This window comes from Canis lupus, chromosome 9 (assembly GCF_003254725.2).
Source record: "Canis lupus dingo isolate Sandy chromosome 9, ASM325472v2, whole genome shotgun sequence".
Taxonomy (NCBI): Eukaryota; Metazoa; Chordata; class Mammalia; order Carnivora; family Canidae; genus Canis; species Canis lupus.
In genome coordinates this window covers 50,628,531-50,642,711 of record NC_064251.1, presented here as the reverse complement: position 1 = coordinate 50,642,711, position 14,181 = coordinate 50,628,531, and the positions used below count along the sequence as shown (strand labels likewise).

Genomic DNA, 14,181 nt, shown 5'->3' with positions numbered 1-14,181 from the left:
CTAGTCAGACCTCAAAGCTGGGACTCCTCCAGGCCAGAGTCCCTTCAGTGCAGCATCGCTGGAGGTCGAGGACATGGGGAAGGGTTCTGTCAATGGATGAAGGAATGGGACCGGTGAGCAGCCAGGGTCCCTGTTGGCAGGGAGGCTGGGAGCCATCAATCCCGGCTGGTGCAGGCTCCATGGGCTGCTCACTCCCTCAGGGCGGGAAATGCTCTCCCAGCCTCGAGCTGCATCCAGGCCTCCACGGGCCCAGAGGAAGGAGGGGGTCAGGAGACAGCCCAGGATGGAGACCCGGGCCGCTGGGGCCTGCAGAGGTCACGTTCCCCACCACTGCCTCATGGACTGTCCCTGGGGGCTGCCACTAGGGGTGACCTTCCCTCCTGGCAAGGGCAGACTCCTACGACTGCTTCCTTGGGGGCAAACTTCTGCCCCTGCCCTACTCCAGAAGGCTGGCCACTGCTGGAGTGGGGTGAGAGCCATAGAGTGGGATGCCCCGAGGGGTGGTGTGGCCCATCTGCGTGCCAGCATGGGCCCCCCCCTCCTGGAACCTCCATCCCGGGGAGGGCTGCCTCCTGAACCAGGTGCCCAGGGCTGCTGGGGGAGTGCTTTTCCAGAGCCTGCGTCACCACAGGGAAGCCAGAGGGACACACATGGCTGGCTCCTGGCCAGGGTCACTTCTGTCCCTAACTGGCAGAGTGGGGACACACCAGCCCATCCCTCACATACGGCGTTACTGAGGCAGGAGCCGGCTGGCCCCAGGCCATGCACCGAGCTCGGGGCACAGGGGCTCTGTCCCAGGTTGGTTGGCCCTGTTTGAGGCCCTGATGGCCCGCCCTGGAGGAACAGGCTGCCTTTCCTAGAAGCCGGAGCCTCTGCATGCCCCCGCCTCCAGGCAGTGCTAACCATCTCCCAGCCCCAATGTCTGCTGGAGTTAGTCAATTATGGGTCCCAGGGGGCTGGGAGCAGCTTCTGCTTAGCTGGACCTGCCTCCCTAGCATGGGGGGGGGGGGGGGGCGGGCGGAGGTTTGTGAGGATGTCTGGATGAGACCCCTGGCGCTATCATTGTCAGGGCCACCGTGTTGCCCACTTGAGCTCCTCCACCCTCCCCACCGCCTCTCTCGGTTAGAAACCTGCAGCTGAACCCGGTCCCTACGAGTGGGCCCAGGGAGTTCTGGCCGGGGGGGCTAGGATCACAGCAGCCTTCCCACCCCTGGTCCACCCGGAACAGCTTCCCTTCACTGATGGAGGCCCCATCGAGGGGGTTACAGGGGAGGGACAGACCCAGGCCGGAGATCCTGTCCAGCCTCCCCTCGTGGCTGTGCTCCCACTGAGGGCACCTGATGCATCCCCACCCCCACCTTACAGGCTCCTGGGCCCCTCCCTACCTCAGCCCCATCCCTCAGTACGGGCCACAGACTCCTTAGGAGAGCCCAAGAAGGCAATGGCATCGTGCCCCCTTGGATACAGGGGCAGCCGACCCTTTATAACCCCTACTGTCACCTCCTGCATGTCCCCCATGTGCCCAGACATGTGGAGGCCTCCAGTGGCCAAAATATCTCAGAGCCAGGTGCACTGAAGACCCCACCCCTTCTACCACCCTACCCCCCTTCCCAACCCAGTGCCCTAATCTACTGTCCACCTGTCCACCCTCCCCTTTCTTTCTGATGGAGATCCCCCAGTGGTCCCTTGACAAGTGTCTGTGTCCACATCTAAGCAGATCCCCCTGCCCCAGCCCTCCTGGGGCCACCGGATGGCATGGATATAACAGAGCTGAGACTGACCCGCCCCAAGCCTCCTTGGCAGCAGCAGATGAGTAGGGACTCTCTTCTAGCCAGGCTTTGCCAGCATGGCAGGGGGTGCCCAGTGCAGGGCCTCAGGCTCCCCCTCCAGGCAGGGATGGTGCCCATCCAGTGGGGGTTGTGAAGAACACACCACTGAAGGCTTGTCAATGACGAGTGATCGCCCCTGGCCCTCCCTCCTCCCTGCCAGCCCCCTGCACTGACCAGGCCCCCAGCAACCGGCCCTCTCGCCTCCCTGCCCACCTCCTGCACTTCCTCCACAGGCTTAGAACCACCCCCACCCCAGGGGCTCAGACCCTTTATGCTGAGGACAAAGGGCTCCAGGGCAGAGCCTCTGGTCCTGCTGACGCTGCACCCTCCTCCCAGGGCAGGACAAAGGGTTGAGAGGAGGGGCTGAGCGTCTGATGCCTCAGCCAGTCTCTATCCAGACTGCGAGGGAAGGGAGGCCGGCTGAAGGACAGGGGCGTGGGGGGGTGGTACAGAGCACAGGCTGGCGGGTGCCTGGACCCTCATCCTGAAACACCTGGAGACCCCATGCCACAGGATCCCAGCAGAACTGGGTTCCAAGCCCAGACCCTCCTCGCACCCCCACTCCTAGGGCCTCAGCTGGCCCTGGACCAACTGGGTGGGGCATTTGGAAGCCTGTGAGGGGACTTCAGGGCCTCCCACGTGTGTGTGCCATGGCCCAAGGGTGGGCTTATCTCCACCAGCCCAGGGAGGTGACGAGGGAATCCACCGCATCCAGCAGCTTGGAGGCCTGGGTGGGAAGGGGCTTGCACAGGCCCGAGATGACTCCGGTCAGCTGGACTGGGGGTGGCAGGAAACAGCTCTGAAAACAAGACCAGAAGTGGCACGCTGTCCCAGTGGCCAGAGCTGGGCTTGGGGGTGGGGTGGGCACATGCATACCCAGCTCCTCAGCCCCGCCCAGCCCAGACTCCCTGGGCATTCCTGGGGAGAGACTGTGATGTGTGGATCCCAAGCCACCATGCCCCTGGATGCAGGGCTCCCCACTGCAGAGGGCCCCTTAGAAACCCACACCCACCCACTTTAGACTCTGTGCCTGCTCCATGCTGGCCATGGCTCCAGGGGACTGCATTCTGGGGACATCCCCACGAAGCAGGTCTACAGACCCCGGCCCTTGGGAGAAGCAGCTCACTAAACAAGTGAGCAAATACACCCATGGCTCAGCTCAGGCATAGAGCAGCGGGGCAGACGTGAAGGAATAAAGGAATCGGGAGCCTGCCCGTGGGTGGTGAGGGTGAGGTGGGGCGGGAGGGGTGCATGTGCGAGGGGGGGTGGGGGGCCCTAATCCAGGTCTGAGGGACACACTGATGCCCTGCTCACCCAGGGTTCAGGTTTCAGGGGGAGCTGAAACAAAGGAGGCAGAGACGTGAGAACTTCCGTCCAGAGCTGGTCTGGTCAGATGGTGCCAACAGTGGTGGGAGATGCCGTGGGGGCCACCCAGTCTCAGAGGTCCCAGTCAGGCAGGGGCACCTTCTGTTCTGTTCATTTGCAATTCTCCCTCTGTCCATCTAGGGGCAGACCCGGCCGGGAGGAGGTAGCTGGGGTGGAAGGAGGTAGCCTCACACCTGGTGGGTGGCTGGCAGGTGAGCCAGGTGAGCTGGCTTTCCCAGTTTACAGACAATAAAAAGAAAAGGAGCCCCTCCCAGGGCCCTCCCACAAGCATGTCACCCCCTCCACCCCTGGGCATCCTGCCCACCCAGCCCCCTGCCCCTGTAAGTTAAGACATTAGAGGAAGGAGAGGTAAGGCCTCAGTGGCCCCGGACCCCACAGCAGCCAGATCTCTGCCCCTGGGTGGGCAGTGGGCAACGAGCCTGTGGGCCCCACTCCCCCCTGGTGATCCTGGGCCCAGAGGGTGTCCCAAGTCTCCCCGGGACCCCTGCACAACAGCCGGCTTCCTCCCTGGCCCCGCAGTGTCTGCCCCAGTCCCACTGACTGAGTAAAGTGCAGGCCACTTGGGTTTGAACTGACTTTATTCACTTGGGTTTGAACTGACTTTATTATTCTGTAAATGTGAATTTTACAAAGCGCTTTACAATTAACGATCACATCCTCCTGTTTGTAACTGACTTCCACCTCCTGAACTGGCTCTGCGCGCAACAGAAGCCCTGGGTTTCCTGGCCGCCCGTGGGGCGGACGTCTCTGCAGGTGGAGTGACCAGTGCAGCAGCGTCGGCCTCGGCTCAGAAGCAACAGTCTTGACTCTGCGGAACAGCAGTGGGAAGGAGAGAGGACGCACCTGCTGAGGCTAGAACCAGCTCACTCACGGTGGTGGGGGGGGGGGGGGAGGTTCTAGGAAACAAACCTGCTCCACGGCATAGGGACAGTGATTTCATTTATTTATTGTTTAACAGTCGTGAGTTACAGTAGGACTTAACCCCTCACCAGACTGGACATCAACCGTCTCTTTGTAAAAAGGCTCTTTTTTCCAAACATTCCGTCCAAAGGATGAATGGTCTGTTTGCACCCAGTGCCATCCAAATGTTCAAGTCAAAAATATTTATACATTTTATACTTAGTTCTTTTTTTTTTTTGTCTGCTAAAAATAGTATTGCAAGTTTTGGCTTCTTTTGACATAAAAATTACAATCATGTGCAAAACGCTAACAATGAAAGGGTTGATCAGAATTCAAGCAGGTTGTCCAATCTGAATGCTTTAGATTCTGCATAATTTTCCTTTTCAGTTTTTTTTTTCCAAAGAAACAAAACAAACAAACAAACAAAATCCAAAACCTTTGCCATGTTAGAAACATCTTGTACCAAGCCCTAACGATCTCTGGCCGGCAGTGGCAGCGGGTAACACGTGCTCGGAGCTGCCCGGCTGACATAATGACAAATTTATGCACCAGCAACATTCTGAAACAGTAGTTAAAGCTCAAGACAGCTATGAACTCTCAATTCTGTGTTTAGGATTTACTGCTCGCAGAAGCAAACAGAGGTTTCCTTGCAGTTTTCCGTTGCTTAATGGGCCATCGGCCTCCTTCCACCAGCATCAAGATATTTCCATAAAAATAACCCATCTGAGGGGAATCTAAGCAGTAAATGGCTGGGGGATGGGTGTGAGCTGGTGCTCTGAAGGTTCCTGCCATTAAAGGGGACCGGGTCAGGGCCCCCCCCCCCCCCCCCCCCCCCCCCCGCAAACCCTGAACACCCTAGTGGCCGTCCACACCCCCACCATCCCCTCCCAGCTCCAAGCACAACCAAAGGAGAAGGAGCTCCCACGGCGGTCCTGGCACCAGGGCTGGCACCAGGGTGGCCGGCAGAGGGGCTGCGGCCCCTCACCCACGAGGCCGCATTGGGGGGATGGGGCAAGGCAAGACAATCGATTCAAACGCAAAGTGAAGCAACCACAGAGAACTCTGGGTGAGAGCAGACACAGTGCAGAACACAAGACAGAATTCAAGTACCGAGACGCACCGGCCAGGCCGGCGGCCCCACCGGCTCACAGTATCCGTCACATCTCCTCATCCCTGCTTCTGGACCTTCTGCGCTGCATTCCAGCCGCCTCCTGCGGCACAGCCCGGTGGCTGGGGAGGGCGGGGGAGGACGGGGGCCCAGCCGGCTGCCCACCGTGTCCGCTCCGCCAGGGTCCAGTCCCTTTCCTCCTCGAGAAGGCGCGGGTCTAACTTAGCTCTATAATAGACTCTACATAGTGTATGCATATTGCTAATAGTCAAGCTCGAGAATAAAGGTGCAGACATGTCATAAATACTGAGTGGCTTGTCTCTCGGTCTACAGGGTCTGGGTGAGTCAGGATCACGCTCACAGGACAGGATTAGTCGTCTTGTAAACAGAGGAGGGGGAGGGTCCGGTTTTCTTAATTGGTTTTCCTTGGGAAAAATGATCAGAAGATGCTAAGGCACTCTGGAAGGCCCCTCCGAGCCCAGGCCCGCCGCTGCCCGCCCCGCGGAACATTCAGGACGCGGAGGGAGCGCCCCGGCAGATACAATCATCAGCCATGCCCGTCTGCAAACGCTCTGGACCCACGTCCACCGCGGGACACATTAGTGCAAAACGCTCGGCCTGGCCCGCCTGGGGCACAGGGAGAGCTCAGAACCCATTCACATTGAAGTACTAAAGTTTCACGTATAGCTCTTGCCTTCCTTACCCAGAACAACAAAACAGACGGCGGTTATAAACAATTAAGGGACAGAGGTCATGGGACTTTGTGCTGGCCTGAGCAGCGGTCAGGCCTTCTCTGTGGGCGCCGCCCCGCCTCCACCGGGCCAGGGGCACCCCTTCGTGTCCTGGCCTCAGGTTGGGGTTGCGGGGGGGGGGGGGGGGGGGGGGGGGGGCCCCCCCCCCCCCCCCCCCCCCGCGGCGGCCACTCTGGAGTGGAGGAGAGAGGGATGAGGGGAGGGAGGGAGGGGGAGGAGGGAGAGCGAGTGCGCGAGCCCTTCTGCTGACAGCCAGGACAGGCTGGCTATCTCCCCAGGGTCCTCAGGGATGGTCAAATTAAAGTGCACGTTGGGGTGTTGGGGTCAGGAAAGGAAGCTGCAGAGGGTGATGGGGTCCACCTTACCCATCCTCCCCTCCATCCCCCACTGGCCGCCTGAGGATGCTGGGGGCTGGCCTCTCAGATGCAGGAGGGTGAGTTCCCAAGTGGCCTGTAGCCCCAGCCCCACGCAGCTCCAAGCCCGACTGGGCCCAGGTCAGGGAAAAAAGAGGTGGAGAGAGAGGCTCAGCTTGGGGCCAAGTGGTGGGTTTGGAGCCCAGCAAGAGTAGAGCCCTTTCAGGCCCAGACTATCCCCTGCCCACCCCTGGCCTCGGGCACAGGGGCTGAGACGAGCTCCCACGGGGCCTGCCCAAGCTCCCCTCACTCCTTTCCAGGAGCCATCGGATCTTCCTGAAACACAGGCAGGGGTCTGGCCTGGCTGGAGGAGGCCAGGAGGCTCTGCCCACAGCCCAGGTCTCCCCCAAAGCCTCTCCCGGCAGGGCAGCAGTCAGGAGGAATCTGAGTGGAAGGTGCCTAAGCCCCCACTGCAGGTTGCCTGCAGCCGGGTGTGGGGCGGGGGGCTCAGCTTTGTGGGTCACAGGGAGGGCTGAGCCAACCTGCGCAGCCCTGCGTGCACACACAGGTGGCGCGGGCTTGCTCTTGCTCTGCACCTGGTCTGGGGAGGCAGTGGGCTGGGGACGGGGAGAGGGACCAACAGACTCCAAGTCTGGGAACAGAGGGGTGTCTGGTCCTGCTGGGGTGGGGGGCTGGGACTTAGGAGGAAGCAAGCCCCCGGAACAAGTGGCCAAGTGAGCACCCTCGCTCATCGAAAAACTGAACTTCAAAGTGAGCATTCCAGCTTGTAACAAACCAACACCTTCTGCGAGCCCCTCCTGGCTGCGCCCTGCCACTGCATTCCAGAACCTCAGCACCTGCCACTCCAGGCTCCCCCTGCCTGCCCCCCTGGCCTCAGAGTGCACATGCCCCCAGGTCTGCAGCACAATATGGGGATGCACTCCAGCCCAGCCTGGCTCCCACCCCCACCTCCTGCTGAGCGAGGGCCCTGGGCCCCTCCTTTGTCACACACCCTGGCTGCGTCTCCCTGGGACCCTGCCCTGCTCCTAATAGGAGGCGAGTGGGACCTGGGTCAGGGTTGGGTGGGATGCATACACAGATGACCCAGCCCCAGGCATAGTGGGTTGAGGGCAGGGACACCAAATCCTCCCTAATTTTTTGCTCTTTTGGGTCTGAAAGTTTCAAACCATACATGAAATAGATCTGAATTAAGACAGAAACAAATAAACAAACAAACATAATCCCAACATGGCTGAGGGCTGTGGGGCTGCACCAACCACAGGGCAGCAGGCGGCCCGGGTGGAGCCAGGTGGGGGGCACTCGGGGCAGCAGCTCTCCCTGTTGGCCCAGGTGCACAAGGGGCCGTGGAGCTAAGGGTGCCGGGAGGGCCCTCGGGCAGGGTGGAACGACGAAGGTGTGTGGACTCTCCCTCCCCGCCCCACTGTACCCACACCACTACCCCCACACACACACTCAAACACACACGCACACTCACACACGCGCTCCTGCACCCCACGCACACAGAGGACCCGGCAGGCCTGACCCCCGAGTCTCAGGAAGAGGGAAAATAAGAGGAGTTTGGCCCTTGGGGGCCCAGCCCTGGCCCCTGGCCTCAGAGGGGTGGGTGGGGTTCCCCCGCCGGGTGAGCAACAAGTGTCAGGAGACGCGTGCCCCGCCATAGGCCCCCACTCGGACTCCCAGGCCCCGGGGCCACAGGCTCTCGCCCCTCCTGGAGCAGGGTCAGGGGCCCACAGCCTGGAGACGAACCTCGCGGATACCAAAGAAGCCCTGGGACCTTCCTCGCAACTAGGTCACCAGTGGACTGATCCTTTACAGTATAACGAATGCATTTGTTTCCTTCATAAACTTTAAATACAAGCAGAATAAAAATCACATTTTTTTCAGGCAACAGTAGCAGTTCCGTAGGTAAGTGGCTTGATCACATTTGTTTGTATTAGTAACGCATGCAAGCAGCTTTAGTACCGGTCCCGCGAGGCTCCCGGCGGCTCTCTACAAGGCCCCTGCGTACGATGGCTCCTGTCTCCGGGTGGCGGCGGGCGTCTGCGGCCGGCTGGAGCTGGCGCTGCCCTGCTCAAAGGGCTGCGGGGGGCTCTGGGCGCCAGTGGGCGGCGGCTCGGGTGCTGCCACCTCCTGGATGACCGAGCCGGCCCCATCCGCCTCCTCGCCCGCATCAAACGTGGGGTTGGCGGCGGCGCTCAGGTCGACATTCACGGCGTCAGTCCTCAGAGCCACGATGGTGGCCGCATCGCCCCGCCGCTCCGCGTAGATGCGCTGCTCGAACACCTGCGCTGTGGCGGGCGGGAAGTCGGGGTCGAGAGGCACACCGGCGGCCGAGGAGCCCATGACCGTGCGGTACATCTCCACGCCCTCGGGCAGCATGGACTTGATCTTGGGCAGCCAGCGCTTGCGGACACGGCGGGCGTTGGTGCACATGTCCGCCGCGATGACGTTCATCTCGCTCTCCTTGAAGCTGGGGGCGAAGTTCTGGCAGTACACTGCAAGCACAGGGCGCCAGGAGGCGGGCATCAGTGGCGAGGGGCCCCGGACGAGCCTTGGGGTCACGGTGCTCACGTCCCTCCCAGGCCTGCACACGGTTCTCCTCCCTGCCGCCCACTGGTACCAGAGGCCATGTGGCCACCCAGGGCCCTCCTGGCCTCAGCCTGAAGACCAGTGGTCACTCTCCTCCCTCCGGCCGAATGTCAGGGGAGGAGGGGCAGGCCAGCGGCAGGGCACAGGCCGGGGCCTCTCCTTGAGCACCAGCTGGCTGTGTGGCCTTGTGCAGGTCCTTAGCATCTCCAGGCCTCACCTCCCTGCTCTGAACCCCCAACCTTGGCACCAGGGCCTGCTGAGACAAGCTTGAAGGTCAGGCAGCCCGGGGCACCTGCCCACGCCCAGGCTCAGGCCTCAAGGGGCCTCAGCAGAGGCTCTTCCTCATAGGCTGGACAAGAAGCGCAGTGGAAGCCGATCAACACCCGTCGGGGCCCAGCCCCCAACCTGGCGGAAGCAGCAGGGCCATCTGGGCACCGCCAACGTTAATGACAATGCAGCCTCTCCTTCCCCAATCGGGAGCCACAGGACCCAGCTCTGCAAGCAGCCTGGGAGCCTGACACATGTCCCCACACAAGACCCTCACGCCAGCATCAGACACACACTCCCCGGGCCTCCTCCCAGGGCTGGCTGGCACGCTGGCTTTGGGCCGTAATTACCGACCACAAAGGTCTCTCTTTGCTCTAACACAGAATTAGTCTCACAAGACGTGTTTTTCAAGCAAGGAAGTAAGACACTGTTGCGCGAGCAGATAGCCATGGGAGGGCCTGCTGATGGCCGGTGTGGCCGGGGGGGGCCAGGGGTCCTGTGGTCTGGGGGGTGCTGAGGTGGGGGGCAGCAGTTGGCTGCGGAGATGGACCGGGCTCCACCCCCACGCGCCCAGGAGCGGGAGGCAGAAGCCGGCGAGCAGATGGCAAAGGCTCAAAATAACCTCGAAATGTAAATAAGGGGTTTTGTTCAAAAAGGAAAATTAGATCTATTTCACATATTAAAATAGTTTCGCACACAGCTGAATCCATCATGCTTGGAAACGAACCAAGAATGTTAGCACCTCGAGACCTGGCTCCTGAGAGCTGCTCATTTCTCTCTCCCTTCCAGCCCTGCAGGGCCGGCTTGGCGCCAGGGAGAGGCCGCCTGCCCAAGCCGCGGTCCTGGGCCCCCAGCGCTCCTCCGCCCCACTCGGGAGACCCCGGTCCACTTACGTTTCACAGCATTCAGAACCCGGCTGTCCAGAGGCTTGCGGCTGGGGTCACTAGTGGATGAGCGGATACCAGTGCCACAGCTGTTGGCCAGAGTGTTCCTAGAAGGGTGCGGTGGGAGGGCAGTGAGGCCAGCTGGCCAGGGTGCCACAGGAACGGGGCTGGCCCACCTGGAATCCCACCTGGCCTCCCCCTTGTACTCCAGGGGTTGCGGTGTGGAGGAAGGAGGAAGGGACCCCTCTGACCCACTCATGAGGCCACGGCCCGCCAGGGGTGGGGGGCCAAGTGGGGGGTGGTCCACAGCCAGGAGCCAGGCTGCTCCCCAGGCCCAGGTCCTGTTGGAGTGATGTGCCCCCTGGCACGGGTGGACACCATGGCGAGACCTTGGGAAGGTGGGGTGCCATAAACGCATAGCTCAGTGAGCTCACGGCCAGAGGAGACCCTAGAAGCTTCTGCACCTGCTCAGGGACCCACCTGTCAAAGAAGGTGGCGAGGAGCCGCCGCAGCAGGACCTTGTGCTTCACCCCTGCACATAGGTGGCAGTTCATCAGCTGGCCGCGTGTGATGTAGACTCCGGAGCCTGTGAACACCAGACAGAAAAGGGTCAGGCCCTTGGCCTTGCCACCCACAACCCGGGATGACCATGAGCTTCCCAGGCGGCTGCAGGGGCCAGAGTGGGTGCATGGTGGGGCAGAGGGCACCCTGACGTCTGCATGCAGCACTGGGCAGGCCCTCGCCCGGGCCCAGGACCCCACAAGGCTGGGGACGTTGCTGCAGGCCTTCCTTGCTGTGCTGAGGCCTTGTCCCCTGGAGGAGGCAGCCTGGTCCTTGGAGAGCTGTCCCCAGATGCCCTTCCAGCCCCAAGGGAATTCCGTGCTTGGTCCTGGGTCAGAAATACTCCTTGCCTCTCCATCCATCACCCAAACCAAAGCACTTTGGGCTGTGCTGGGGAGCTGGAACCACAGAGGCGATAAGCCCAGCATCAGTGGGGAGCCCACAGAGCTGCCGACCCTGAGGAAGCCTGGCCAGGCCCGGGTGCCCTGTGGGGCCTGGAAACATGAAGGCCCGAGCTAGCGGGGGGACCGCACCTGGGGCCAGTCGCTGGTGTGGGGTGGCCTCTGTTGGGCCAGACACTCCTCAAGGAAAAAAGAGCGTCGGGGGGCACTTGACGGGATGAGCACTGGGTGTTATTCTGTATGTTGGCAAATTGAACACCAATAAAAAATAAATTTATTATTAAAAAAAAAAAAGGAAAAAAGAGTCTGTAGGCGCCAGACGGTGCCCCCGACTCTGGACAACGGCGTGGCAAACACCAAAGGGCACATGCACAGGGTCCTCGGGCCCTCCCCACCGTCTCCTTCAGGCGTCCACCATGACCCCCGTTGTCACAGACCATGTTCTGAATCTCGTCAGGACAGAATATAGGAGTGGGGAAGCACAGTGGGAAGGTGCAGGGAGGTGCTCAGGCCTGTGGGGGCCCTGGCTCAGTGCCTCAGGGCCAGCTTCCCCTGTGAGCCACGTCACTGCCCAAATGAGCACATGGCTGTGGATGGAGACCACCGCCGGGGCGCCGGTCAGTGTGTTCTGACCATGCTGGGCCACGGCATATCAAGTGTCCCCGAGGCCCCCGCCCGCCTGGTCACATCTGCAGAGCAGGTCGCCCTGAGCCACACGGACTAGACACTCCCTGTGTGGGGAAACCCGTATGGGGGCTGGGGCACAGTGGGGCCTGGCAACCTGACGTCCAGCTGTGGGTAGGGCCAGACAAGGTAGCCAGCCCTCGCCCCTCCCAACCCCAGACCCCGACAGACAGGAAGCCACTCTTCCGGCAATTCGAAGGTGAAGCTGTCCCTCTCTGCCCTGCTCTGAAGCCACCATCTGGGACCGTGGCTCCCAGCGGAGGGACGGCCAGGAAGAACCCCAAAGTGCTGCCCTGGGGGTGGCGATCAGGAGCCCCAAACAGGGCTTGGGGGTGTACCCAGAGCCTCACACAGGGTGCACGCCAGCACCGAGGAGGAGGGACAGGGCCGTGGGTCCTGGCCACCCCGTGGGGGCTCCTCTGGTGACCCTGGGACCAGCTTGGGTCACAGCAGTGGCAACTTTCCCGAGAATAGCCTTAAAAATCTGCCAGAGGCTGCAAGGTCTGACGAAGCCCCACACTGGAAAGGGGAGTATTCCTCACAAAGGCACCTGGCCCTAATGGGCTTTTGGACTGTTTGTTTTCACAGAATTCCATTTCTGACTCGGAGCCACATTTAGGACCTTGGTGGTTACCCTCCACGCCGCCATAGGACACTCTGGGGGCTGCAGGAGGGGCTGGCGCACCGCATCCCATTTGGATTTATCTGCCACCTAAATTAAAACACTATCGTGACTGCAGCCCCTGCCAATCTGATGCGTGGCCAGCCCAGGGGATTCAATTAAAATGCTGAATTAATTCAATTGAATAACTCCTCTTAATGACACATTCTTCTAAAAGGAAATTAGAGGAAATTTAAGATGTTCTATCTTCTTTTTTTTTTTTTTTTTGAGTGATTAGTGATGAGTACATTGTTCACAGCTCTGAAGAAAAAAAACAATAAGAGGGCATTTGCATACAATAGACAGGGTGGGGAGAGACACTTCACCTGCCACCAGCTCCAGCTTCTCGCCAGGGTCCCCTTCTGAGTAGAGCTTGGGGTGGCAGCGGTACCCAATCTGGCTGATGAGGCTGGCGGGCAGTGCCACCAGGTCACGGCGGATGAGGACACACGAGCGGCTCTCCAGTGGCACGGGCTCTGGCTTCTCTTGTACTGTGGACACAGACCCGATCTAGTTAGGGGTGTTCTCAGGCCAGGACAGGGATGGAGTTCGAGAATGCCCCTCCTGTCCACCCAGGCCCACGTCAGGCCTGCTCCATGCCCACCCTGCACAGCGGGCTGCACTGCTCCATACCCACCCTCTGTCCTCTCTCCCTGCCCACCTGGTCCTGACCTCTGCAGGGAGGACCAGAGCAAGTAAGCGAATAGAAGAAGGCAGGGGAAGGATGCCACCCCGACCTGGAACAAGTTGTGAGGGCCCAGGAGACTCCCGGGAGGCATCCAGCACACAGAGGCCTGCAGACGAGGCAGGAAGGGGGACAGTGCACACAGGGAGGCTGAACAGAAGGTGGCCTGGCTGGACCCGTGGTCTGATGAACCAGTGGAGCAGCACCTCCACCGGATGGAGTGCAGGCTGGGAGCACTGTGCCCCTAGCCTGATGGCTCCCAGCAGCCCCATCCCACAGGCGGGGCACTTCCCCAGAGGGAGCAGCGTGTTGCCTGGACGAGACACTGCTCTATAAATACCTGACGGCAATAAATAAATAAACAAACAAACAAACACCTGACAGTGGTTGAGCCGGGCAGTGGCACATGTGGTGTCCCTGACCCTCCAGCCTGCCTGGGAATGTTTCTGAGAAACCACTGCCAGCGGACAGTCAGGGACCCTTGAATGTACCTACTCTGGCACTCTGACAAGGCAGGGGCTAAGGCCCCCTCTGACGTCCCTAAGCCACATGGGAGCATAAGAGCAGCCAGCCATGGACATGGAGGTGGCCACTGCCCCCTTTCCCTGTGCTGCCTGGAGGCCCCCACCCTCCGACCTCCCCTCTAGGCAGGGCCTGGCTATGGGAACCTGATCTCCATCCATCAGGCTCAGGGCAGGTGCCCTGGGACAGTGGTCCTGTCCTCTCTGCACTGCAACCCTGTGGGCACTGAGGGTGGGAAGGCCACAGGCCTGGGGAAGCGACGTGGGGGATGCTGCAAAGGGGCTTCAGGAGGGAGGGGGGGCAAGGAAGGGTCCTGGGCAGATACTCCCCACTCTGGAGTAGCCACTCTAGACTCTGGAGTAGCTTCAAGCTCCTGAAGGGGAGCAGCAGGGGCCACCCAGCCCCCAGGACAGCCCCTCCAGAGAAGCAGGTGGCTGGGCTCGGGGTGAGGACGACCTGCCCTGCCCATCCACCCTGCCCCAGGTCAGGGCACAAGTCAGAGGGCGGCACCTCCCACCAGGTACGTGTGGGGCATGCGGACGGGCGGGCGGGCGGATCAGCAGAGAGCAACAGAGAAT

General features: G+C 61.0%; 1 protein-coding gene across 3 annotated transcripts in view; it reads right to left on the bottom strand.

Moving 5' to 3' along the window:
* Nucleotides 1–3,775: 3,775 nt before the first annotated feature.
* Nucleotides 3,776–14,181, bottom strand: part of NACC2 (NACC family member 2) — a 67,648-nt gene continuing 57,242 nt past the window's right edge. For all 3 annotated transcript variants that reach the window (XM_025475762.3, XM_025475769.3, XM_025475763.3), the window contains 4 exons: nucleotides 12,723–12,887; nucleotides 10,570–10,675; nucleotides 10,099–10,196; nucleotides 3,776–8,844 (listed from right to left, as the gene is read on the bottom strand). In XM_025475762.3, coding sequence (XP_025331547.1) covers nucleotides 8,339–8,844; nucleotides 10,099–10,196; nucleotides 10,570–10,675; nucleotides 12,723–12,887 — 875 coding nt within the window. In that variant the 3' untranslated portion in view covers nucleotides 3,776–8,338. The remainder of the gene's footprint in view (nucleotides 8,845–10,098; nucleotides 10,197–10,569; nucleotides 10,676–12,722; nucleotides 12,888–14,181) is intronic.